We start from the raw sequence: 24,586 nt of genomic DNA, 5'->3' as shown, positions 1-24,586 counted from the left end.
TTAAAGACCGTATTACAGTGAATATACACAAAGGGGGCTGAATTAAGGTTACACTGGCACCTGTAATTCTACCATTTTCTAACTTTTGAATGCTTGAGTTTGCAACCTTAATAATGTTCTTTTAATGTAAAGGTGTGTGTGTAACATACTTCAGTTTGGTCTGAGTCCAGACATGAGCAAAGGGATAAGGAGGGGTGTTCTTATTTAGTGGTTCCCTCTACCCATGGGTTTACTTCAGCTCCAGTATAAACTAAAGGCCCGATCCTGCACAATACTGGGCACTCTCATCTCACACTGAAACTGATGGGAACAGAAAAGGCTCTGCACATGGCAGGGCAGTGCTGGAATGAATTGCCCTGATTGTTCTATATATTTGCATGGCTCCTTTTGTCTTTGAGACCAGGCTACTTTGTCATGGCAGCTGAGGAGGGCAAAACACCCCCCCTCACGGACATGAAACTCTATCCTGATGAAATTGCAACATGTGCATTGCAATCCATGTTCCTCTCCCCTGTGTGGGCTACAGCAGTGGTTCTCAACCAGCAGTCCGGGGCCCTCTGATGGGCCACGAGCAGGTTTCAGGGGGTCCACCAAGCAGGTACAGTATTAGACTCATGGGGCCCAGGGCAGAAAGCCAAAGCCCGATCGAATGGGCTGAAGTCTGGGGCCCTGAGCCCCGCCACCCAAGGCTAAAACCGAAGTCTGAGCAATCTAGCTTTGTGGCGGCCCCTGTGGCATGGGGTCCTCCAGGCAATTGCTCTGCTTGCTAGCCCCTAACGCCAGCCCTGGCTTTTACATGCAGAAAATCAATTATTGTGGCACAGCTGGGCTGTGGAGTTTTTATAGCATGTTGGGGGGGGGGCTCAGAAAGAAACAGGTTGAGACCCCCTGGGCTCTGGGAAAGGCTCTGCTCCAAAAGGCAAAACTCCATCGTTCCCTGCACTGACTGATGGCTGCAGTGAGAAGTGAGGGCTTCTGTAGCTACCCTGTGGCAGCCTCTGTGCTTAGGGCACACTGACAGCTTTCTGCATTTGGACCTTGTAAGGCCAAAGTCAGAATTTATCTCCAGGGAGTCACAGGCACTGCAGTGAGATCCCAGCATTTCTCTGCACCTAAGGTCTCTGCCCTTCAAATGCTGCCAGCTCCCAGAATGAGTCATTCCACTGAAACGCATGTATGAGGACAGTTAACCCTTTGATTGCTGGTATTTTCCAGACTGCTAGCCAAATGGGTGGTTAGCGTCACCCTGCATTTAGCCTGGTATTCTTATTTTTAACATGGGAGCACCGAGGAAGCCAGATCAAGGATCGGGGTCCTATCATGTGAGGCACTGTAGAGCTAAGTAACAAAGAAGGCTGTCTCTGCCCCAGGAGAGTGGTCTGAAGGCAACAGGTGGAGGAGACAAGGAGTGACTGGGAGGAAGAAGTAGCAGTAAAATAGAGTTTAACGAAAGTCTTGTCTTGCCCCTTGAATGATGTGCAGAAGTACAAATGTACAACACGGGTAAATTTCAAGGAAGGAGTTAGCCGAGGAGAAGGTTGCAGCTTCCTGAATACTATGGGGCAGGTTTCTCATTCATAGAATCATAGAATATCAGGGTTGGAAGGGACCTCAGGAGGTCATCTAGTCCAACCCCCTGCTCAAAGCAGGACCAATCCCCAACTAAATCATCCCAGCCAGGGCTTTGTCAAGCCTGATCTTAAAAACCTCAAAAGAAGGAGATTCCACCACCTCCCTAGGTAACGCATTCCAGTGCTTCATCACCCTCCTAGCGAAAAAGTTTTTCCTAATATCCAACCTAGACTTCCCCCACTGCAACTTGAGACCATTACTCCTCGTTCTGTCATCTGCCACCACTGAGAACAGTCTAGATCCATCCTCTTTGGAACCCCCTTTCAGGTAGTTGAAAGTAGCTATCAAATCCCGCCTCATTCTTCTCTTCCACAGACTAAACAATCCCAGTTCCCTCAGCCTCTCCTCATAAGTCATGTGTTCCAGTCCCTTAATCATTTTTGTTGCCTTCCGCTGGATGCTTTCCAATATTTTCACATCCTTCTTGTAGTGTGGGGCCCAAAACTGGACACAGTACACCAAATGAGGCCTCACCAATGTCGAATAGAGGGCAAGGATCACGTCCCTCGATCTGCTGGCAATGCTCCTACTTATACAGCCCAAAATGCCATTGGCATCGGCATGGCAGAAAGTGAGCAAGCAGGCCACTGAGGCTGTGCAGCAGGTTAGAATCTGTGTCGGTAGTTTTGCAGCCTCTAACGAGTTAAAAGAAGTGTGTTTGTGACAGCTGCCATTGGGGCTGACACACCAGGGACTGAACAGGGAACCCCCAGAACTAACTGGATGACATCAAAGGTTGTTACAAGAAGGAGGGAGAAAAATTGTTCTCCTTAACCTCTGAGGATAGGACAAGAAGCAAGGGGCTTAAATTGCAGCAAGGGAGATTTAGATCAGACATTAGGAAAAACTTCCTAACTGCCAGAGTAGTTAAGCACTGGAATAAATTGCCCAGGGAGGTTGTGGAATCTCTATCATTGGATATTTTAGAGCAGGTTAGACAAACACCTGTCAGAAATGGTCTAGTTATTACATAGCCCTGCCTTGAGTGCAGGGGACTGACTAGATGATCTCTCGAGGTTCCCTCCAGTCCTGCACTTCTATGAATCTCAACATCTTGAGCTGAAGAGTCAGGCTCTGTAGCTAGGAGGCTGAAATCGAGAGCCACTGTGTATTATTGGGGGTGGGGAGGATACATAACACACACTGAGCAGCGGGCTATGCTTGCATCAACATTTTTGCAAGGAATCACAGGAGGCACTCAGGCATCTTGAGCCTGGAGATGAAGGTGAGTAAACTCTCCATAGAGACAGAGGGCCACAGGGACGAGGGGAAACAGGAATCCAGCTGCCCATGTTGAGCAATACGGCTGAGTTGCTGCTGGCTGCTGCAGCCTCCCCACTGTTCAGTTATGGGACCACACTGGAAATCTCAGAGCATGCTGATCTGGCATGAATATTAAAAAAACAGCACATGTAATGACAGGTTTCAGAGTAGCAGCCGTGTTAGTCTGTATTCGCAAAAAGAAAAGGAGGACTTGTGGCACCTTAGAGACGAACAAATTTATTTGAGCATAAGCTTTCGTGAGCTACAGCTCACTTCATCGGACGCATTCAGTGGAATGCATCCAATGAAGTGAGCTGTAGCTCACGAAAGCTTAAGCTCAAATAAATTTGTTCGTCTCTAAGGTGCCACAAGTCCTCCTTTTCTTTTAGCACATGTAATGGTGCTCCTAGAAATAAAACTTCTAATAATGATTGTATTTACATAGTGCCTTTTAGTCCAAGATCTCAAAGCACTTTAAAAGCATTAATCAGTCACGGCAAAGTAAACTGAGGCACAGTGAGATTAACTAACTGCCTAATTAGTCACACAGCGAGTCATTTGAAGAGCTGGGAAAGGAACCTAGGAATCCCGACTGTCTAAATTTCCCATTTTTCTAGAGTGCCAACCACACCAGCCCCACATTTTAACCACCAGGCCATACCACTCCCTCCCAAGCAAATGGCATGTGCTTCACAGGCAGACAGAGGGTGCACACCCAGCCTCCCCTTCCTCGTCTGTTCACAAGAGCATGCTGGGGTGACGCAACCCCTGGGAATGCCCGGCAGGGTCAGTAGGAAAAGCCTGATAATGTGAGAGAGAACCATTTCATGCCTAAATGCTGACACGGACATTCCCAGATGCTGACGACACAGCGTCAGACCCTCAAGGCACCTTCTCCGAGTGGAAGGGCACTGCCGATGACATTTATACCACAATCCCTCGGTTGTTGTGCAGAGCGGGTCAAGGGGGAAGCGTGGCCGTCACACATGTGAAATGAAAGTCAAGCCACTCAAAAGGGAGACAATGCTCAGTTGTTAGGCTTCCCCAGCAGCGTGGCCCACTGCAGCTCCCATTAACTCCCAGCAATTACCTCAGTGACAGGCCCGTTTCCTTAGCATGCTCACAAACTTTAACCTCCTGGGCAGATATTTTAACAACTCCTACACATACACCTGAGCCGGAACCCGCTAAAGTCAAGGGAAGACATTCCATCAGCTTCAAAAGGCATTGGATCGGGCCCTGCTGCAAAAATTGATTAGCCTCAGCTTCACTGAAATCAGACATTTAGGGTATGTCTACACTGTAGCTAGGCACCCGTGGCTGGCCCATGCGAGCTGACTTGGGCTTGCAGGGCTTGTGCTGCGGGCTGATTCATTGCTGTGTGGACTTCTAGGATCCTCAGGGCCTAGAGCCCAGGCTCCAACCCAAGCCATGGCATGGGCCAGCCACGCGTGTCTAATTGCTATGTACACATACCTGAGAGACCTGCTCACCCAGGAGAGGCACAATAACCACTGACCAATAGATGAATCACTCAGAGACATACACGACTCACCTGAATGAGCTAACTATGCATAACTTGGCTAAGGGGTGATTAAAGAACTGGGGGATCTGCTAACAGCTCACAAATATCTACCAAGGAAGGAGAGGAGTTACACAGTGCGATACATGGGGATAGAGCTAGGGGAGAACACTAAGAAAAGGGAGAGTTCTGGCTGTGTATCAGGAAAATCTTCCTGCCCGTGACTCGTATGAGACTGCAGAATAGCCTCCTGAGGGAAGGGATCACTTCTACCTAGTCTCAGAGTAGCAGCCGTGTTAGTCTGTATTCGCAAAAAGAAAAGGAGTACTTGTGGCGCCTTAGAGACTAACCAATTTATCTGAGCATAAGCTTTCGTGAGCTACAGCTCACTTCATCGGATGCATACTGTGGAAAATACAGAAGATGTTTTTATACACACAGACCATGAAAAAATGGGTGTTTATCATACAAAAGGTTTTCTCTCCCCCCACCCCACTCTCCTGCTGGTAATAGCTTATCTAAAGTGATCACTCTCCTTAAAATGTGTATGATAATCAAGGTGGGCCATTTCCAGCACAAATTCACCTTGATTTGGGGGCCCAGAATTTGGCTGTAACTATTCTTCACAACACAGAGCTGTCACAAAAGGATAACTGTGGTGGCCAGCCTTGCTGCCCTGAATGTGGTTCCCTACAGGTCCTGCTAATAAATTGGTCATCACAGATTCACTATGTAACCTTGAGGAAGTTACTTTTCGGCCTCAGCTTCCCTATCTGCAAAGGGGGCTTGGGAGAAGGATGGTCCAGTTATTAGGGCATTAGCTGCCACCCATCTAGGTTCAATTCCCTGCTCTGTTACAGACTTCCTGTATTACCCTGTGCAAGTCACTTCACTCTGTGCCTCAGTTTCCCCTTTGAATAACAGCACTTCCCTACCTCAGAGAGGCAGTGTGAGGATAAGTATATTACAGATTGTGAGGCACTTGGGTATTACAGGGAATGGTGGCCACAGATTCACAAAGGTTAGACAGAAAATAGAACCTTACCCACACTTACAGGGCTGTTGTGAAGATTAATAAATGTGCATAAAGTATTTTGAACATGCAAAACACTATATAAATGCTAAGAATTATATACATTAATTATCAACTCTGCAGCCAGATTAAATTTGAATAGTAAATGCTTTTGTAAATATACTCGATGCAAGAAAGTCTTGGGCAAGTTAAAGTCTCTCAGGTTTAAAGGTATCGCCACTGTGTTATACTGGAGTCATACTGGAGTAGCTCCATTGAAAACAATGGAGTTCCATAGTTATAAGCCAGAGCAACACATTGGTGAACGAAGCCCTAAATTCCTGTTCTCACTGGATTTGTTTAAATGGAATCACTTATCTTTTAACAGGTACATCTTCCAACCCTCCTCATCACAAACGGTTTCCATGGAGCTAATAATTAAAAGGTCAATGCCAAGGGAAGAGATGTTACCCTCTGCCCTTGATTCATTGCCTAATGTCTCTTTCCCAGTTTGTCCTCAGAAGACTCAGTCAGTCAGTCAGTCCCCAGGCCTGAAAAATATTCCAAGCACTTGATCCCTTCCCCCTACACCCCACAAGACAAATCTACGGCTGTCACAATGTCGAAAGGAGTTCGGCGGTCGAACAGATGCACTCAACTGGATTTCAACATCAATTAGCTGCTACTCGGGTCAGCAAGAATCAAATGGAGGCCAGGGAGGTTATGCTTTTTATTTCAATTATCCAACATTCATTTTCACACGCTACATGAAGGAAACAGTCTTTTCTCACAGCATTTGACTGAATGCCACCAGCCTGGTGGTCACTACAATTTTTGGCAAGTTTTGAGAACATTGTATTTTTATGTAATCCAATGGGGAATGTGAGACAGGTCCCACTCTGTGCCCAATCCACAGAAGATTTGAGTCTGTTACAGACCAAGTAGGGCAAGCCGTGGGAACTCTTGCTTTTTTTAGCTCTGGAAGACCTGAGTTCAAGACGCAGTGTTTCGGCCAACATGACTATTACACTTGTTTTGAGCAAACTCACAGTCCTGAGCTCTAACCACCAGATAACACTTACTCATAGACTTTAAGGCCAGAAGGGACCATCATGATTATCTAGTCAGAGGTGAGTAAACACTGTAATATGTGCCATAGGCTCCGGTTTCTTCTGTCCCGGGGGGGGAGGGCTCAACCCCTGCTCATTCTAGGCCTCACCCCCACTCCACCCCCTGCCCCAAAGCCCCACCCCCGCCCTGCATCTTCCTGCCCCTGCTCCGCCCCGTCCCACCTCTTCCCACCCCATTTCACCCCCTTCCCCAAGCGCGCCCCCATCCCCGCTCCTCCCCCCCTTCCAGCACCTCCTGCACATCGTGGAACAGCTGATTGTGGCGGGCGGGAGGCACAGAGAGGGAGCGAGAGGAGTTGATCAGCAGGGCCACTGGCAGGCAGGAGATGCTGGGGGGCAGGAAGAAGCCAGCTGCCTGAGGGTGCTAAGCACCTGCTAATTTTTGGGGGGGTGCTCCAGCAACCGTTATCTGTACTACAGTGATGTCTCAGGCCCATACAGAGATTAAGTTTCCCTGGTGCTAGATATTGTACATACATCAGAGACAATTCCTGCCCCACAGAGCTCATGTTCTAGATCAGTGCTCTCCAAGCTGGGGGCTGTGCCCACCTGGGGGGTGGGGGTGACCGCTTGAGGGGACATGCAGCGGGGCCCGGGCCAGCCCCCATGAGGGGCGCAGAGGGAGCATCACCCAGCACTGCTCCAGCCCCAGCTGCAGCTCTGCTTTGCTCCCAGCCCAGCTCCGGCCCCAGCCGCAGCTCCACTCCACCCCCAGACGCAGCTCCTCTCCACCCCCTGCTCCGCCCCTAGCCCACCTCTGCCCCCAGCCCAGCTCCACTCCGCCCCCTGCTCCGCCCCAGCCCAGCTCCGCCCCCAGCCCAGCTCCACTCCGCCCCCTGCTCCGCCCCTAGCCCACCTCTGCCCCCAGCCCAGCTCCACTCCGCCCCCTGCTCCGCCCCCAGCCCAGCTCCTCTCCGCCCCCTATAGAACCCACCGCTGGTGCTCATTCCTGTGCCCTAACCACTAGATGACATTGTCCCAATTGAGGAAGGATTGCAGAATGGGCTCCAAACTGGTGGACCTGCAAACGTTAGCTGTCACTGGAGTCTTTCCTCTGTCTCCTCACCCTACCAAGCATCTGCAGTTTCAATAAAAAGTCTGTCAATGCAATTACCGGCAGCAATGTACTGCATGGAATCCAGCCGGCTTTTATGAGCGCAGTAGCTGGCTGGCATATGGGACCTTACTGCCAGCCACAGAGCGAGAAACATTTTAAACAGACATGAATGGAAAAGCAAGGACATCACCAGGAAAGATGATGTTTACTTCTTCGGCACTTTTCAAGTCATTCTAGCATGCAAATCCCACTGAGCCAGATCTGGGAACTTCGCTAGTGACGCCTGGTGCGATGCCATCACCTGTTGTCGCTCTGCCTGACGCATCGGTCCTTAGTAGACTATGTGTGGGTTTGCCTGAGTAGTAGTACATATTTCCACCCCCACTTGGAAGGGCAGGCTCCAACTGCCGCCTGTCGGTTGCCTGTCATGGCCTATTCAGAGTCAGATGTTCCATGACTAAAAACATCTTCCAGTTTGCTTGTTCCCTTACACACATTCCATGTCTCTTCTGTATCAAGCCCCAGGGATGCACCTGCAAATGTGCTGAATGTCTCCAAGCAGATTGCAATATAGATCGTTATATCCTGCCCACATTCATCCAATCTACAGGGATGATATTCTTCGCTGCCTACTGTACACTTGTTATGAAGTGCTTCTGCGCTCTGTTAAACAGCTGCCACCTCCCACCCACCCCAGAGGTAGCTGCATGTGGGTGATGAGTGAAACAATTCCATGATAGCTCTAGTTAATAAGGTATTAGACATAGTCAGAGCTCAAAAGACACAAAGATGTCTTGTGTAAGTGTACTGGGTGGCAAAGACTTTGCACAATAAAAGACTCATTTTGCAGAGAGGTCAATATCTCTTCAGTAGTACATGGGTTCATCCCATCTCATGATGTACTAACTAGAGGCTTGATCCAAAGCTCATTGGAATCTATGAAAAGACTTCCACATTGACTTCACTGGGCTTTGGGTCAGGCCCTGAGAGCATTTCAGTTTCAAAACTTGCATTATCCTTGCTTCCTATGTACTCTGAACCCGATTCAAAGAGTTAACACTGACATATAAAGCCCTCTATGGTCTGGCCTCTCCCCTTCATCAACATAACTGAGATTAGCTGGAGAGCTTTTGCCAACAGTCCTGAGAGTTGAACTTCCAGATCTTGCATTCACTTCCCTGGCCGGGCTGATTTAGCCTCAATTTTATTGGCTTCTGGTTGTTGTGGAAGACACATTAGCCCACATCTGCCTAGTGTGAGGTTCTTGCATCTTCCTCTGAAGCATCTCATGCTGGTTACGGCCAGAGACAGGACACCGGACTAGCTGGGTTTGATCCAGTCTGGCAGATCCTATTTTTCCAATGATTCACTCATATTTTCATCTAATGAGAGTGATGGAGGTGACTCTACTGTACTCTATTCCAGAGTGGGAGGCATCTATATTGACAGATTCTATGCTGGGCACATTGTATAAAATTTCTCTATGTTCCTCCAGATGGACGGGTAGACACATTTTCTAAATCTCCAGATAAAACCAGAAAGGCTGGCAGCTGTTCACATAGTACCTTTGGAAATCACTGAAGGCTGCAATTTGGATTAGGATTTTGCTGAGTGGCTCCTTGGCAGTTTAAAGTAGGTTTTTCTGGAGAGCAGCCACCATTCAGATTAGCACTCAAAAAGCTCACAGCCAGTTCTTCAGCAACACAGGGAATTTTTTTTGTGTGGGGCAGGGAAGGTGTCAAACGGTTCTGATGGTTGCTGGCATTCAGAATCCAGGCAATCAATAGAATCAACCTGAAACCACTCAAAAGGGGGCTGGGTGTCAAGGCATGGAGAGGCAGAGAAATGTTTATACAAGGTGCTCAGACTTTTCTAAGAATGTGACTGGTGACAAAAGCAAATCCACCTAAGGAGAACACTCAGCAAACCCAGTAAAACCTCGATCCCTGGGAACCTTCAACCGGGATCTCATCCTTAGCTAATTGTGACTTTCTAAAAGTTTGGCCAGAGAGCTGAACAGAAGCTTTAAAACTAAAACCACCCTGAATGGATTAGTCTGATCCTTCTGAGTCTTTTTTCCAAATGGCTGGCTATCACATTGTGTGAGATTGGGGATTCCAGCATCTTCTGTTACATGCAGGAGCATACAGCTTGCACGCATGAGCAGAGTGCCTTGAGTACTTCCAGCTAATACCTGGTCAGTGCTTGGAGAAGGATCTTTACTGGGCCAAAGCCAGAGGTCCTCACTCAGGTAAAACTTCTATTAAAGTCAGTGGAAATTTTGCCCGATATCTTTACTCAGGGATTTGACCCGAAATTAGAAATGAAAGGTCCAAACCAGAGAAGTTTCTAGGGTCTTATTGCTTAAGAATGGGACAATAGATATGGCGGCTGCATAGTACCTCTAAGTATGATCTTGCTCACACCCCAGCATCTTGAAATAAGAACCCCACTGGGTATCCTAGTGTAAGTGTGAGTGTTCAAGGGGCGAGAAATCTTTTTCATCAATCAAAATAAAATCTGGTGAGCTAGATAAACCTGCTTTGCCAAGAAAACAGATTTAGAAATGCTGCGTGACTGGCATTATCTTAAAAATGACTGGTGTGGGGCTAGTCACATTTCAGCCCTGCCCACGCTACAATTGTAACTGAGTCAGGGGATCCAGCTCTGTTGTCTCCCGGCCTGGTTACAATACAGATGGGTATCCCACCATAGTCTCAGAACTAAGCTAAAATATTGGACACTTTAGGGATTTAACCTAGTTATGGGGACAGGGTCAGACCCCACCAACACTACGACTTCTAACAATGTTGTATCCAGCTCAGGGGACAAAAGTGTTATAATTGGATCCCCTGATTCTGTTACAGCAGGTGTAGATGGGGCTTTCAATTCAGTCTTCACTACCACAACACCCACAGCCAGTGGAGGTAGGGGAATCAGATCATAACAACGACATGCTGGGGTTACAAGGGAATTGCCTAGTATGCAACCCATCCCAGCCTTGAAAAAACACCACTGTACAACTGTCTAGGTACTTTGGGGGAAGGTCTTTGCCTTCTTTTGAATCATTACAGCTTGGTCTACACTACACAGTTAGGTCGACGCAAGGCACCTAACTCTGGAAGTGTCTACACTAAAATTTGTCTCCTGGTAACGTAACTGCCCCGCTACTCTGTCTTAATAACTCCACCTCTGTGAGAGGCGTAGAGTCAATGTCGATGCTGTTAGGTTGACACAGTGTCAGTGTAGACACTGTGTTGCTTACATTAACTGTTACTGGCTTCCAGGAACCATCCCACAATGCCCCACGCTGACAGTACGCTCGATATAAGCACTGGTAGTGAGGACGCGCACCGTCGACACAAATGTAGACCCACACGAGCAATGTAATTACTGCGATGACTGTATACCGATGTAACTTAGGTTGACTTAACTTTGTAGTGTCGCCATGCCCAGAGTTTTGGCCACCGCAAGAAGCAGCACATTGAACTGGACAGGCTGCCGCTGATCCCGTGTACGAAACTTAGTGCTTCCCAATTCTTTGCTGGAATTGCATAGACCCCATTTCCTTCAGACTCATACTTAATGCATCTCTCCCATGCATATGTTCTATCATTTCGCCTTGCAAATGAAGGAACAAAATTATTTAGGCACTTTCCTTGCCAGCATAACAACAATAGACACCTGCTAGATCTCTAGTGCATAAAATATTTTATAATCATATATCCTACTCTGGAATTTCTTGCCTCTCACAAATGCCATGTCTGCCAAATGGTGTAGGGAAAGTGACACACACAGGACCAGATCGTCATCTGGTGTAAAGCATCATAGCACCACTAAAGCTGATTTACATGACATGAGGGTCCGACCCGCGTTCAAATGCTGTTAGAACCACAGCAGAAAGAAGCAATGGAGGCCTAGCTTCCCTGCTGGACTGAGACAATGGAGAAAAATGTTTCTTTCACAGAAACATTGACAAGCTGCTGGCACTAAATGGATTTGGAGCTGTATGTCCTGTCTCTTCAAATACTGTGATACTTGGGAAAGAGAGAGGGATGGAGGGAACTGGCTAGTTGGCACTTAGTGAAAAGAAGAGCACAGGAGCAGAAAAAGAACTTGCACAAGTGGACCATAAGCATGAGGTCACCTGTAAGAGCTGCCCACTGTGGGTGAAATCCTGGTCCTATTGAAGTCAATGGGAGTTTGGGCCATGATTTCAATGAGGCCAGGATTCCGCTCCCATGTAGTGCAGAGGATTTCAAAAGCCTGCTACATTATTCTGAATCACTATCTCTTGTGCAGTGTTGTTATAAATCAACCCTGTTACAGGGGTTGAGATCAATTGTTCTCTATGTCCAGCACGGTTAAGACAAGAAGCAGTCGGCTTAATCTACAGCAAAGAAGATTTAGGTTCAATATTCAGCTTTTTTTTCTGACAAAAGGAATGATTAAGTACTGGAATACATTGCCAAGGCAGGTTGTGGAATCCCCACCACTGGAGATTTTCTATGAATAAGTTAGACAAACACTTGTCAGGGATGGTCTAGGTCAGTAACACCCAGACCTCAGTGGTTCAGAAGCCAAATTAGCGATCAACATTACCCTAAAGAGACACAGTAGTGTGAATTCATTGTTTCTTTTACTATAGTACTATTCGTATTTAAACAGTATGCCAGGGAAATATTTTGTTTATATATATATATATATATATATATATATATATATATATATATATATATATATATATATATATATATATATATATATATATTATTCTCACAGCAAAAAAGGGTTAATAACTTAGTGCAATTTGATAACTTAATTGGTTAATAACATAATCAAAGCATCCTGATTGGTTAATAACTTAGACTGGTTAATAATTAGATCACACAGTGGTTTACTATCATGTGCTGCAAAGCACCGCAGGAGACTCATTAAAGAGACCCTTGCGGCTTGTGAACCACAGTCTGAGTATCACTGCTCTAAGTATATCTGGTCCTGGCACAGCACAGGTGGCTGGACCAGATGACCTATCCAGGTCCTTTCCAGCCCTACATTTCTCTGCTGCTGTAATAAAGTTTGTCTCACAGATGCCTCCCATTCTCATTTGGGATCGTCCTGACTGGCACATTCACATTCACCCTTCCTCATGGCAGCTATAGCTGCTGCTAACATGGCAAAGACACATGGGCAGAGAGTAGAAGAGGCCAGGGGAGGCTAAGCCTCCCCAAACAGCCAGCCCGCCGCCTTTGGAGTGCGCCGCTGCTGAAAGGGGCTCTGGCTATAGCCCTGTCTGTGGCCCCACCCGCACTCTGCCCTGAGGCCCTGCTCTCACTCGTTCTCTTCCGCACGAGGCCCCGCCCGCCCTCCGCCTCTGCCCGTTCCCGCTCCGCCCGCATGGGGGCCGGGAGAGGAGGCGTGCCCAAGCAGTGAGCGGCCGGCCAACTGGTCTGCTGGCAGGCGGTCTGGGACATGAGGGAGGAGGCAAAGAGGTGCGAGCGGCGGGTGGGCCTCAAGGGAAGAGGTGGGGGGGACGGGGCTGAGCAGGGGCGGAGTGTGTGTGGGGCTTCAAGGGGAGGAGGCTGCGGGAGGCAGGGCCATGGTCTGGGATGCCCAGCCGCCCCAAATGGAGGAGTCACATGCCGCCCATGAAAAGACATCTCAGAAGAGTACTGAATGTATTTTTAGCTATCTTCTCATGGGATTCAGCAGCTGGAAATGAGGAAAGCCAGCACCATGCGACCTACCAGGTCTCGGTGCATTGCCAAACATGCCATGAACCACAGTTTGAGAACTCTGCTGTGGAAGAGCAAAAGGAAGCATTTCCCCTACTCCAACGTGCATTAGCACATGCCTCTCTTGCTAGTCTTTAGCCATTAGCCATCAATGACATTGTGTTTCCGCCCCTTTGTGGTTTTTGCTGCTCCCACAAAACAGTCTATGGTGTTGAGCTAAAGACAACATTGTCAAGTTGGAGAACACAAAGCCGGAGGTGGTTTAAAAATGTGCGTTATGGTAGACCCGTTCAGGCAGAGGGATTTCCTTACCATACTGGAATCACACTGTCACATTGTCACAACTGTCAATTCCCCCCATCTTCTGGGAGCCACTCAGAACAGTCATTATGGGGTAATTTATTTGGCTACCAATGCTGACACTAACTTACTTACCAGACATACACCTAGCTCACCAGTTATCCACTGGCAATTTGTCTTTGTCCATGTGTACCTGGGCAGGCCCTGTCTCTCTATTAGCTATTTTACAATAGACTTGCTTATATAATATATAATTATCCTATATCTTCCTTTAGAAGTCACCACTTCTATGAAGTCTAACCACCTCCCCTGAAAGCTATAATCAAGTGTGACTTTTAGTACATTGAATTACCTCCCCCAAGGCTTGTATGGCAAACATGCAGCTAACTAACTGAACACAGGAGGGCAGGTTCTGAATAAAGACATACGGGCTATTGAATGAGTACAGGCCCAACTACATATGTAGGGGAAAGTAGCTTTACTAACAGACCCCGGAGATGCTGCTGCTGTGTTGTTTGGCTGAAAAACATCAGTACTGTCTCTTAAATTGAGTGGCTAAAGCCAAAACCCACCCACCAGCCCTGCTTGCTGGAAAAGGGGGATAAAGTGTTTAGCAAGCAATGCAATGCTGAGCCAGGGGATTAAGGCACTGAATGGCCAGCCTGCCAAGAGTCGGTGTGAACTGCCCCAGTATTGTCTTGGATTGAAGGATTAACCTTTTACCACTAAAGGGTTTTATTTTTCTCCTGAGGAGGTCTAAGATTATGGGGCATTAGCATTTCTTGTTCACGCCATTATTCCAAACAGCATGGCCTGGGATTAACCCTGGGAGACCTGCTCCTAAACCCAGTCAGCTCCTTGCACTAAACAGACTCAAATCCCAGCCCCCTAGTTAGACCAGAATTTAAAACACAAATACACAGGCTGGGGGCAGGGGAGAGAAAGCTACTCCAAGTCTTCCCAGAGCATAGGGTCCATGGCGTCTTTCTGGAGTCCTCGCTGATCACCACAGAAGCAGCAAGCGGGAGCTGTTTCACCTATTAGCACTTCTCTAGTAATCAGGGCTCGGCGAGGCAGAGAGAGAAGGGGCCGTTACAGTGAAACGCTCAATTCAATGGGCCGTGAGAGTCCAGTGTTATGTAGAACCATAGAGGTTTCAGGGGCACATGCTGGTACAGATCTGCCTCTTTTCAAGTGCCGCATGTAGTCAAGGCTTTGTCTAAATATCATGGTTCAAACCCTCAAGACTAGGTTTACATCTGCTAAGTTAGTGCCCGTGCTGGCAGCCAGACCCCAGAAGATGGCTCTGGGCCGTACCCAGACATCTCATCAGCAGCTGGTGGAGCTAGCAAGGGAACCTGATGGGCTGAGCTGATTATATGTTGCTCACCTGTCTTAATAATATGTCCCAACCCCAAGCCACATTGGCCATGCCTCTAGCCCAGCACTGCCCCTGCAGATTCGTACCAGCTTTTGCCCTTGTGCAGATCCCACACAGCGGCATTTTAGCCTACCTGGACATGACGTGTGTCATTGCCTGATGGGGCATGGTTAAACCTGTGCTAGGTAAAGGTGCAGGCTCCCCATTTACTGGACAGGCCAGGGGCTTTCAGCAGCACTGGCCTCTCTGGCTAATCCTTTCCTAGAAGGGGAGGAGATGAGATGAGGGGAAAGGAGACAGCTATTTGGGAGGGTTGTGGTCCTACAGATCAAGCTGTGTCATAGACTTTGCCCCATTCACCCTCTCTTTCTGGCCGTTGCTTCCACTTGGCAGTTGTGGGAGCGTCACTCAGCTCTCAGAGACTGGGGTGAAATCCGGGCCCTACTGAAGTCAATAGAAGCGTTGCCATTGACTTTAGTGCAGAGATGTATTAAGATTTATTGTGGCTCTAGGCACAAAGAACATTTGGGCCCCCCACCATCTCCCTTTCCATGGGGCCCCGCCCCCTGCTCCTCCCCTTCTCCCCAAGGCCCCGCCCCCTGATCAGACTGGAAGCCGGGGTCAAGCCATGGCAAGAGCTGCCCGGTGAGCCCCAGACCCTCCACCTGCCCTGAGTGGCGCACCTCAGGGGATGGGGACATGGTCCAGGGGCTGCTCTCAGGCACCCCAGCCCCCCACCCAGGGCAGGTGGAGTGGGGCTCAGGCCAGCCCCATGTGGGAGAAGTGGGGGGCTCAGGTGAGCGACTCAGGCCAGTTCCATAGGGCTGGGGGAGCAGGGCTTGGGAAAGCCCCGTGTGATGTCCCATTTTCCCTGTAGGAAATATGCTCACCCTACCACAGCCTAGCTCCAGGGGCAAAAGGAAAAGCAGGGGGAGGGGCCACGATTCCAGCAGCGGTGATCCCCCCACTTCTATACAGGTTCCGGCGCTCCTACGGGGGCCCCCAAATTGCCCAGGGCCCCTGGGCACAGGCCCCATGGGCCTGTGAGTTAATCCGCCCCTGCTTCAGTGAGACCTGGATTTTGCTCAGGGTTTGCATGAGCCCAGCTCTGTAATGTCTCCATCCTCTTCCTTCCAAATGCTGAGATGTCTCATGGGCCTCCTGGTGCCAGGGGCTTCCCATGTAATTTCCCCATAGCCCTGGTGGCCAGACTACCAGCCTAAGTGGTCGTCATGGTAACCTCACAGCAAACCACTCTGCATCGCATAGCATCACCTGGCTCACCTGTCTGAGCTTTGCTCCCACCATGGAGGCACTGCTGTCCAGCACGAACACAACGTTCTTCGGCAGCGGAGGGAGATTCTGGGGGGCGAAGTAATGCACGAAGTATCCATTCAGGATCTGAGGGAGGGAGAGAAAGTCAAGGACACATGGCAGGTCACAATAATGTCAACCACACCCATCACCAGGATACCTTTGCCGCTTGCAACTAGAGGGCATGGTCCTGCCCCCGGGGAAGTCAACAGATTTGCCATATACCTCAATGGGAGCAGTATTGGTCCTTAATTCTGAATAGCATTTTTCGTACTGATGACGTCCCCAAATGCTGAACAGAGCTAGATGCTGCTGCATGGTGCAACGGGGAATCAGAGCAGAGGCAGAAAAGAATTAAGTGGTTCTGGTTGAATGGGGAACAGAGATTTTCAGCTGAGATTTTAAAGGAGACAGTGGCATGGAGGGAGACAGGAAGGCTGTTGCCGTTGGCAGGAGCCACAAAGAGGACAAGGTAGGGCTAAAGGAAGCAGGGAATGGTGGAGATAACTAAGGGCAAGGACAGGCAGGGTTTAAAGACAAAGGCAGCTTTTGACTGGCTTCTGAACAAATGGAGTTGTCTGAGGATGGGCAGCACTAAAGGGCCAGGCATCTCTGCCCGACAGGAGAAGCGGACGGGGCTGTGTGGGTGGTTTCCGCTGCTGGGACAAGGCTCCCTGTGTGTTTTGCTTCCCTTTTGCCACAGTTGCAGCACCCCGCAACCGGCACCCCGCAACCACCTCTGCTGGGAAAGCTGGCAGTGACTCTGTGAGTGGGGAGCTGAAGGCTGCACCCCAGCAGTGCTGAGTCCCTTGCCGGACAGAGCCCCCTCCAGAACCCCCTGCACCCCAGCCTTTCAGTGCAACTCCAGGGCATCTGTTTCCCCTGCTGGAAAAAGTCCAGGGGAAGTGGACAGGGCTGTGCTGAAGGGACGAGGTGAGGTGGGGGCTGTGTCTGGCAGGGGCTCGGGTACTCACAGGGAGCAGCCTTCCCTGCTGACCCCAGCCCTTCAGCATGCCCCATTTGCTTCCCCTGGGCAGGTGGGAGCAAGACAGGCAGGGAGCTGGGTCCTGGCAGCGAAGACCATCCGACAGCTGCGAGAGAGGAAACCTTCTTCAACTGCCAGGTGGTGAGTACTATCCTGCCCCTGGGGGTACCAAGCACCCCTCCTGCCCTGCTTCTGGCCCCCATGAGTACCAGGCCCCCTTTCCCCTCCCCAGCCCCTGTGAGGGGGTCACACATGGGACATGAATCTCCGAAGTGGGGGCTCCGCAAAAAAAGTTTGGGAACCTCTGGTCTAGGTGAAAGAGGATGAAGGCTTGGACGTGGATGCCAAGCAGAGGTGGGAGAAAGGCAGTGAGGTTGCCTCATAATAGGCGATGCAGAACCACTTGCCATAATTCATGGAGGACGTTGACAAGCTGGAAAGGGTTCAGAGAAGAGCCACGAAAATGACTAAAGGCTTAGAAACAGGCCTGGTACTGATAGACTCCAGGAAAACCATCTCTTTAGCTTAAGAAAGGGAAGGTGAAGGGGTGACTTAACAGTCTCTAAGTACCAATACGAGGAATAAATATTTAATAATGGACTCTTCAATCTAGCTAGGAAAGGTATAACAGCATCCAACTGCTGGAAGTTGAAGCTAGACAAATTCAGATGGAAATGAGGCATACATTTTTGACAGTGAGGGTAATTAATCACTGGAACAATTTACCCAATTTATCCATCACTGGCAATATTTAAATCAAGAGTGGACGTTTTGCTAAAAGATCTGCTCTCAGAATTCTTTCAGGGCAGTTCTCTGGCCTGTGTTATGCAGGAGGTCAGATTAGATGATCACAATGGTCCCTTCTGGCCTCGGAATTTGTGAATCTCTTCAAAAATATGCATACACTGAACTTTGTCTAAAGTGCACCCGTGTGCTGAGACATTGAGCAGAGGCTGTGTGGCTGGCCACCTCCCCACTGAAGCTATCAAAATAGGACTGACGCGGGTCTTCACACAGGGGTGATTTTTCAGCCTATGTGAATAGCTGGTGCAGCTAAAAGGGATATTGTTCTTTGTGTGCCTGTTTAGAGCATCAACCACAGCTATCTGCGTTCCGTTCACGAAATCTGTCATTTGCTAATAGCCGCAGTTTGGCTCATGTGAAAAATTGCTAGGTATGTGGGTAGAGCTGCCGGGTGACTTTGATTGACTGTTTTCTTACATATAATTTTTCCATTGTCCCCTCCATGTGAATCTTTAATGCTAAAAGATAAAGTGCATGCTTGGGCTCTGAGTTTTAGTTATCTATCATGTGGGATTTAGCTAGTTCCCTGCAGGGACCGATGTTTTTATGTAGTAGTGAGAGTTCCCTTGTGTTGCTGTTGCATATCAGTGGTGTATGAAGAACACATACTCTGTGACAAGAGAAGCCAACGTGTGGTCCAATGAGCAGTATAATGACTGCCCTCATCTTGATTATAGAGGTGTGGCTCTGGTAGACTACAAAGGCATGCAATGATCTGGAAGAAAGCTACTCAGCTAAAGATGGAGTATCACATGCAGGGACTAGTTGCCTCCCCTGAGTCACATTCAAGATAAGGGGTGTCAGTGTTGCCGGCTCTGAGAATTGGATCAGAAGTCTCCCAATAGCGGTTGTTTCTTAAAGGCTCAACTGCCAGAATCAGACTGCATTCGAATCTCAGCTTTCATGTCTTTTGAAAAAAGTAAGCTTCTAGCCTGCGAGCAAGGACACCCTAGAGGCTGAGAAACCAAAAGACAACAAACGAGAACCCAACATTTGTTATTTAAAAGATAAAATCTCATGATTTTTAAGTCAGTTCTTGTGATTTTTTGGGAAGGGGTAATTAATCATCGTTTGGCAGTACGAGGGTGGCTGCAATCTGGTCAATGTTACACCACTTAGGTGTGGCCGTTAGGCTCCTACAAGCTGCAGAAATGACCCTCCATTGGGTGAAATTTGTTATGGAATGTAGGCATCCAACACTGTTCAGCTACCTCTGGCATAGTCAATAGCACAAGGAAGGTCAGGCATGAGTACGGTACCTGCACATCCCCGACACTCAGCTCCCTGTTGACATCATATCGAATGATAAAATCCCCCAGAATGCCATTGCGGGCAATCTGGGTTTGTTGTACAACACTGGGACTGAAGGTCACTTTGGCTAATGTTTTCGTCTGGCCGATCACAGTAGAAGGAGGTGGGGAGACGTCATCTGGTAGGAAAACACAACCAGTGATATTACAGCTTTTCTATTTATGTCAGACAGATTCACCATGACGTTATGAAATCAGGGAAGAGCAAAATAGCTGCACTAAAATAAGAACTACCCTTTTCCTTTGCAACTGTAACTGCATCCAGCCCTGAAATCTTATCGTGGGATGGACAGGTTTAGTTAACTTCCCGGCCCTGATGTTATTTTGGGGAGTGATCTTAAACCTGAAGGTTGGGTCTTCTCTGAGTGGCTGTTAAAGTACTCTTACCAAATTTTAAGAGAAGTCGTTTGTCCCCAGGTTCTGGGCTAAAACCCTGCTGAGTGGGGCAGTTCTTTGCTTCCCTTTCTTCCATGCAAAGGTAGCTGCATTTCAGTGAGATTGTACCAGAGTTCAGATCTGGTCTAGCAGTTCCCCAAAATTTGGGTGTGCCTACATCCATTTTTAGTACATGTTGAAAACTTGGTCAAATTCTCAGCTGATGTCAATTGGTATAGGTCCATTGATGTCAACCAGAGGTACTTATATGGCCACCATTACAATAGTATCTGAGCACTTGCAATGTTTATTCTAAACCCTTCCCCACCCTCCCAAGGCAGGGAAGTGCCATTATGCCCATTTTACAGATGGGAAACTGAAGCACAGAGAGACCAAGTGTTTTGCCCAGGCTCACACAGGTAGTTTGTGACAGAGCAAAGAACTGAATCTGATCTCCCAAGTCCCAGGCTAGCACTTTAACCATGGGATTGTCCTTTCTCTTTTACTGGCCGCTCCTGGAAATGGAAGCACTGAGAGAGTTTGAAGTTTGCAGGGAAAGCAGTGAACTCATCCCATGGAAGAGGAAGGTCTCCCTTAGACCACTGAGAGAGTGCCCCTATTGCTCTCCATATAATTCAGGAGCAACATGGACGGGTACCTTCATTCACCCGTTGGAGGCCAACAGGGCCTGCATGGAACAGCCAGAGGAAGCGGGAAAGGGAAGAGTATATGGAGGCAGGGAAGGGTTTCCTCTTAAGCTTCAAGAGGGTCTAGGAGGAATTTCTCTGATGATCAGCTGGTGTAAATCATCATCGCTCCATGAGATCAATAGGGCGACAATGACCGATGCCAGCTGCGGATCAAGCCCTCCCTTTACACTTACAGGAATCTAATGCAGGGTTTCCAGAATCTAAAACAAACCCAGAAGCATTTCAAGACACCAGGGGTGAAATCCTGGCCCCGGGTCACCTCCTCTTTGAAAAAGCTGCTTCCTGTCCACCTGTGCTGTTGGACCGGATTTGTGTCCTAAGGGTACATCTACACTGGACTAAAAGACCTGCAGCATGGCTGCAGCCAGCCTAGGTCAGCTGACTCAGGCTCCTGGGGCTTGGGCTGTGGGGATAAAAATTGCTGCATAGACGTTCGGGCTCAGGCTGGATCCCAGGCTCTGGGACCCTTCCCCCTCGTGGCAATTTTATAGTCCTGCAACCTGCGGGCCAGGAACCCAAGTCAGCTGACATGGGCTAGCCGTGGGAGTTTAACTGCAGCGTAGACACACCCTAAGAGGACACTATGAGGCAAATGAGGAAGTGTTAAGACTATTTAACAATTAGTCTTAATGGGTTTATAAGAGAATTACCCAGAGTCGTGACTTTAACGACTGTACACTCTAGATTTAGAATCATAGCATCATAGAATATCAGGGTTGGAAGGGACCTCTGGAGGTCATCTAGTCCAACCCCCTGCCCAGAGCAGGACCAATCCCAACTAAATCATCCCAGCCAGGGCTTTGTCAAGCCTGACCTTAAAAACTTCTAAGGAAGGGGATTCCACCACCTCCCTAGGTAACACATTCCAGTGTTTCACCACCCTCCTAGTGAAAAAGTTTTTCCTAATATCCAACCTAAACCTCCCCTACTGCAACTTGAGACCATTACTCCTTGTTCTGTCATCTGCTATCACAGCTATCATCTGCTATCACTGCTATCTCCAGCGCCAGAAGAATGCAAGAGGAGTCATAAATGAATATCTCTTCTATTGGATTTTATCTCAGTGTTGATTCCATTTTACTTATAAGGCTGCTCTGTAATGTGATGAATTGCCTAGAGTAACATACACTCCTCAGATACAGTGTACCAAATGTGCTGGGATTGACACTTCTTTTCATCCATCTCTTCTCTCTTCAAAGATCTTGGTTAACTGACAACGTGCGGGAACTGTCCAGAATTCATAACACTGTGTTAAAAGAATATTTGCATTTTCTGATTTACTTGGAGAGCTTCACCTTCGCCTCCCAGGGTTTTATCAGAGTTTAAAGGGTAGGCTGATATATTTCACAGATTCCATGGCCAGAAGGGACCACTGTGGTCATCTAGTCTGACCTCCTGTATAACGCAGGCCAGAGAACTTCCCTGAAATAATTCCTAGAGCAGATATTTTAGAAAAACATCCAATCTTGATTTAAAAATGGTCAGTGATGGAGAATCTACCACAACCCAGAGTAAATTGCTCCAATGGGTAATTACTCTCATAGTTACAAATTTACACCTTATTTCCCGTCTGAATTTGTCTAGCTTTAACTTACAGCCATTGGATCATGTTACATCTTTCTCTGCCACATTGAAGAGCCCATTATCAAATATTTGTTCCCCATGTAAATACTTCATGGACTGTAATCAAGTCATCGTCTCTTTGTTAAGCTAAAGAAATTGAGCTCTTTGAGTCTTTCACTATAAGGAATGTCTTCTAATCCTTTAATCATTCTCATGGCTTTCCCCAGATCCCTTTCCAATTTATTTGGTGCCAGTTGTGGGCACCAGAACTGGACACAGGATTCCAGCAGTGGTCATACCAGTGCCAAATACAGAGGTGAAAACACCTCTCTTCTCCTACTTCAGTGTTAGTAAAATGCTCCAGATCACACTGGAAATGGAAGCACCCTCTTTGTCCACATCATATATCACAGGCAGTGGCTATGCAAGCTTCCCCTATGCACTTCCCTCAAACAGAAATTTTCAGGGGGCTCTTACCTGGATACAGGTAAGTACACCACCTGGTGAATCTAGAGATATGGATTCTAGTTCCAGCCTTGTCACGAACTTCCTGTATGACTTTGGGCAAGTCAGATAGCCTCTCTGTGCCTCACTTTTCCCATCTGTTAAATGAGGATAATGACATCTAATCACTTTTGTAAAGTGCTTTGAGATCAAGAAGTGCTAGGTACAGCTTTGCAATTATCCAGCACCTTTCATCATCTCAAAGCACTTCACAAAGGTGGGAAAGTGTTATCCTCATTGTACGATCATGACGTACATTAGAGGCCTGGAGAGAGGGGTTAGGTGACTTTGCCAAGGACACCTAGAGAGTCACCAACAGGGGCATGAATGGTGGAGGAAGTGGCTCAGACTCTGCCCAGTCAATCTTTGTCCTTTCCACTGAGAAGTCCAACAAACTAGCTAGTGCCCGTCGTGATGTGGAGACTTGTCAAATAAAATGGACATATAGCAAATACGGCCTGCTCCTTACTAGCCTGGCCTCCATTTGAACTAGAGGGGAAAATCTGAGATTATATTTAGGGGTAAATATCCAAAAGGGCTCGGCCCTCCCTTTTTATAGGTCTAATTCAGTGCTTCTCAAACTTTCATACTGCTGACCCCTTTCACATAGCAAGTCTCTGAGTGTGACTCCCCCTTATAAATTAAAAACACTATTTTTATATTTAACATTATTATAAATGCTGGAGGCGAAGTGCGGTTTGGGGATGGAGGCTGAAAGCTCACGACCCCCTGAAGGGTCTTGACCCCCAGTTTGAGAATCTCTGATCTAATTTGACCTGCAGAATGAATGGCTTGCATGATTCAAGTGATTGAGCTTCCATCTGCCTGATTCATACCCACAATAAGCTAGGAATGAAGGCAAATTGTTAGATTTACCCCCAGAATTCAACTGTAGGTGCAAATCAGGACAACAAAAGCAAAACCGTCCATGCTAAAATTGACCCCTGAACATCTGTCTTCATTTGATGTTACAGAGTGAAGTGCCCAAGCAATGAAGTTTAGAGGTGAAGCCAAATTCAAACTTGATCAGAGTTTGGGAGAGTCCAGATACAGAACTCCAGCACAGAGCTCATCCTGAGCTTTAAAATGGGAGTGTCTGGGGAGGTGGAAGGAGAGGGGGGCAAAGCAAAACCTCCCTGCAGTTTGTGATTTTGAGCACCAGCTGCAAAATGGAAAGGAAACTGGGGTAACTACCATAGGGTCTGGTTTTACCTGGGAATGTGACGTTATTGTACATGACCGGCAAAACATTCTCACCAAACTGCTTCATAGGGAGAGAAGGGTGGCAGATGAGTAGATGGGCCCTTAGCAGGGAATTCTGGGCTCAGACGTCATGTGAAAAGTGGCTTTGTTTTGAGGTTATCTGTAAGAGCAGAAATTCCTGGCCTCAGCTTCCTCTGCGCTGTTTTATCTGTGTTACAGTGGCAGAAAGGGAGCAGACACCTGCCCAGCTCAGGAAATCATTTTCCCAAACTCATGTGCCCTCTGGCTTCCTTTTGGAAAAAAACATAAACCCAGCTGGTTTGTATGTTTGTGAGCCTGCTTACAAAGGAAACATACTAGAGAGGCCTGGCTTCGCTTTGTCAGTCAGAGAGGAAACCTAATCAGAACCCCCAAAACGGCCTATATCTTTAAAACAAAACAAACCTAGGCCCTGTATCAAACTGTGGAGAAGTCTGGAGCTGAGTCTGACCTTTGTGGCTCAGATCCCTAGCCAGAAATACAACATTCACCATTGCCACTGCAACAACAAAGACTGTTATGCTAATTCACAAATGTGAGAGTGGGGACTCTTGTCCTTCCTCAGCAGAGAGCACCTCCTCTCGGCGTGCCTTTAAGTCCCATCTGCATCCTGCTTTAAGTGCTTTATGGACACACCAGGATCTTGTTACAGCTGGAACAGCAGAGCCAGTGCACATTTAGCCAGGTGACAGGAATTTGACTCTTCCACATGCATCCTGAAGATGCATTCGTCACTTCAGAGATGTC

At 47.9% G+C, this 24,586-nt stretch overlaps 1 protein-coding gene across 2 annotated transcripts in view; it reads right to left on the bottom strand.

Annotated features, from left to right (window-relative positions):
• ITIH5 (inter-alpha-trypsin inhibitor heavy chain 5) overlaps positions 1 to 24,586 on the bottom strand; it is a 58,959-nt gene that overhangs the window by 18,106 nt on the left and 16,267 nt on the right. For both annotated transcript variants that reach the window (XM_073328826.1, XM_073328827.1), the window contains exons 6-7: positions 19,395 to 19,564; positions 16,317 to 16,433 (exon numbers count right to left, since the gene is read on the bottom strand). In XM_073328826.1, coding sequence (XP_073184927.1) covers positions 16,317 to 16,433; positions 19,395 to 19,564 — 287 coding nt within the window. The remainder of the gene's footprint in view (positions 1 to 16,316; positions 16,434 to 19,394; positions 19,565 to 24,586) is intronic.

This window comes from Lepidochelys kempii, chromosome 1 (genome assembly GCF_965140265.1).
Source record: "Lepidochelys kempii isolate rLepKem1 chromosome 1, rLepKem1.hap2, whole genome shotgun sequence".
Lineage (NCBI taxonomy): Eukaryota > Metazoa > Chordata > Testudines > Cheloniidae > Lepidochelys > Lepidochelys kempii.
Note: the sequence above shows the minus strand (reverse complement) of the source record. Positions and strands in the feature narration are given on the sequence as shown.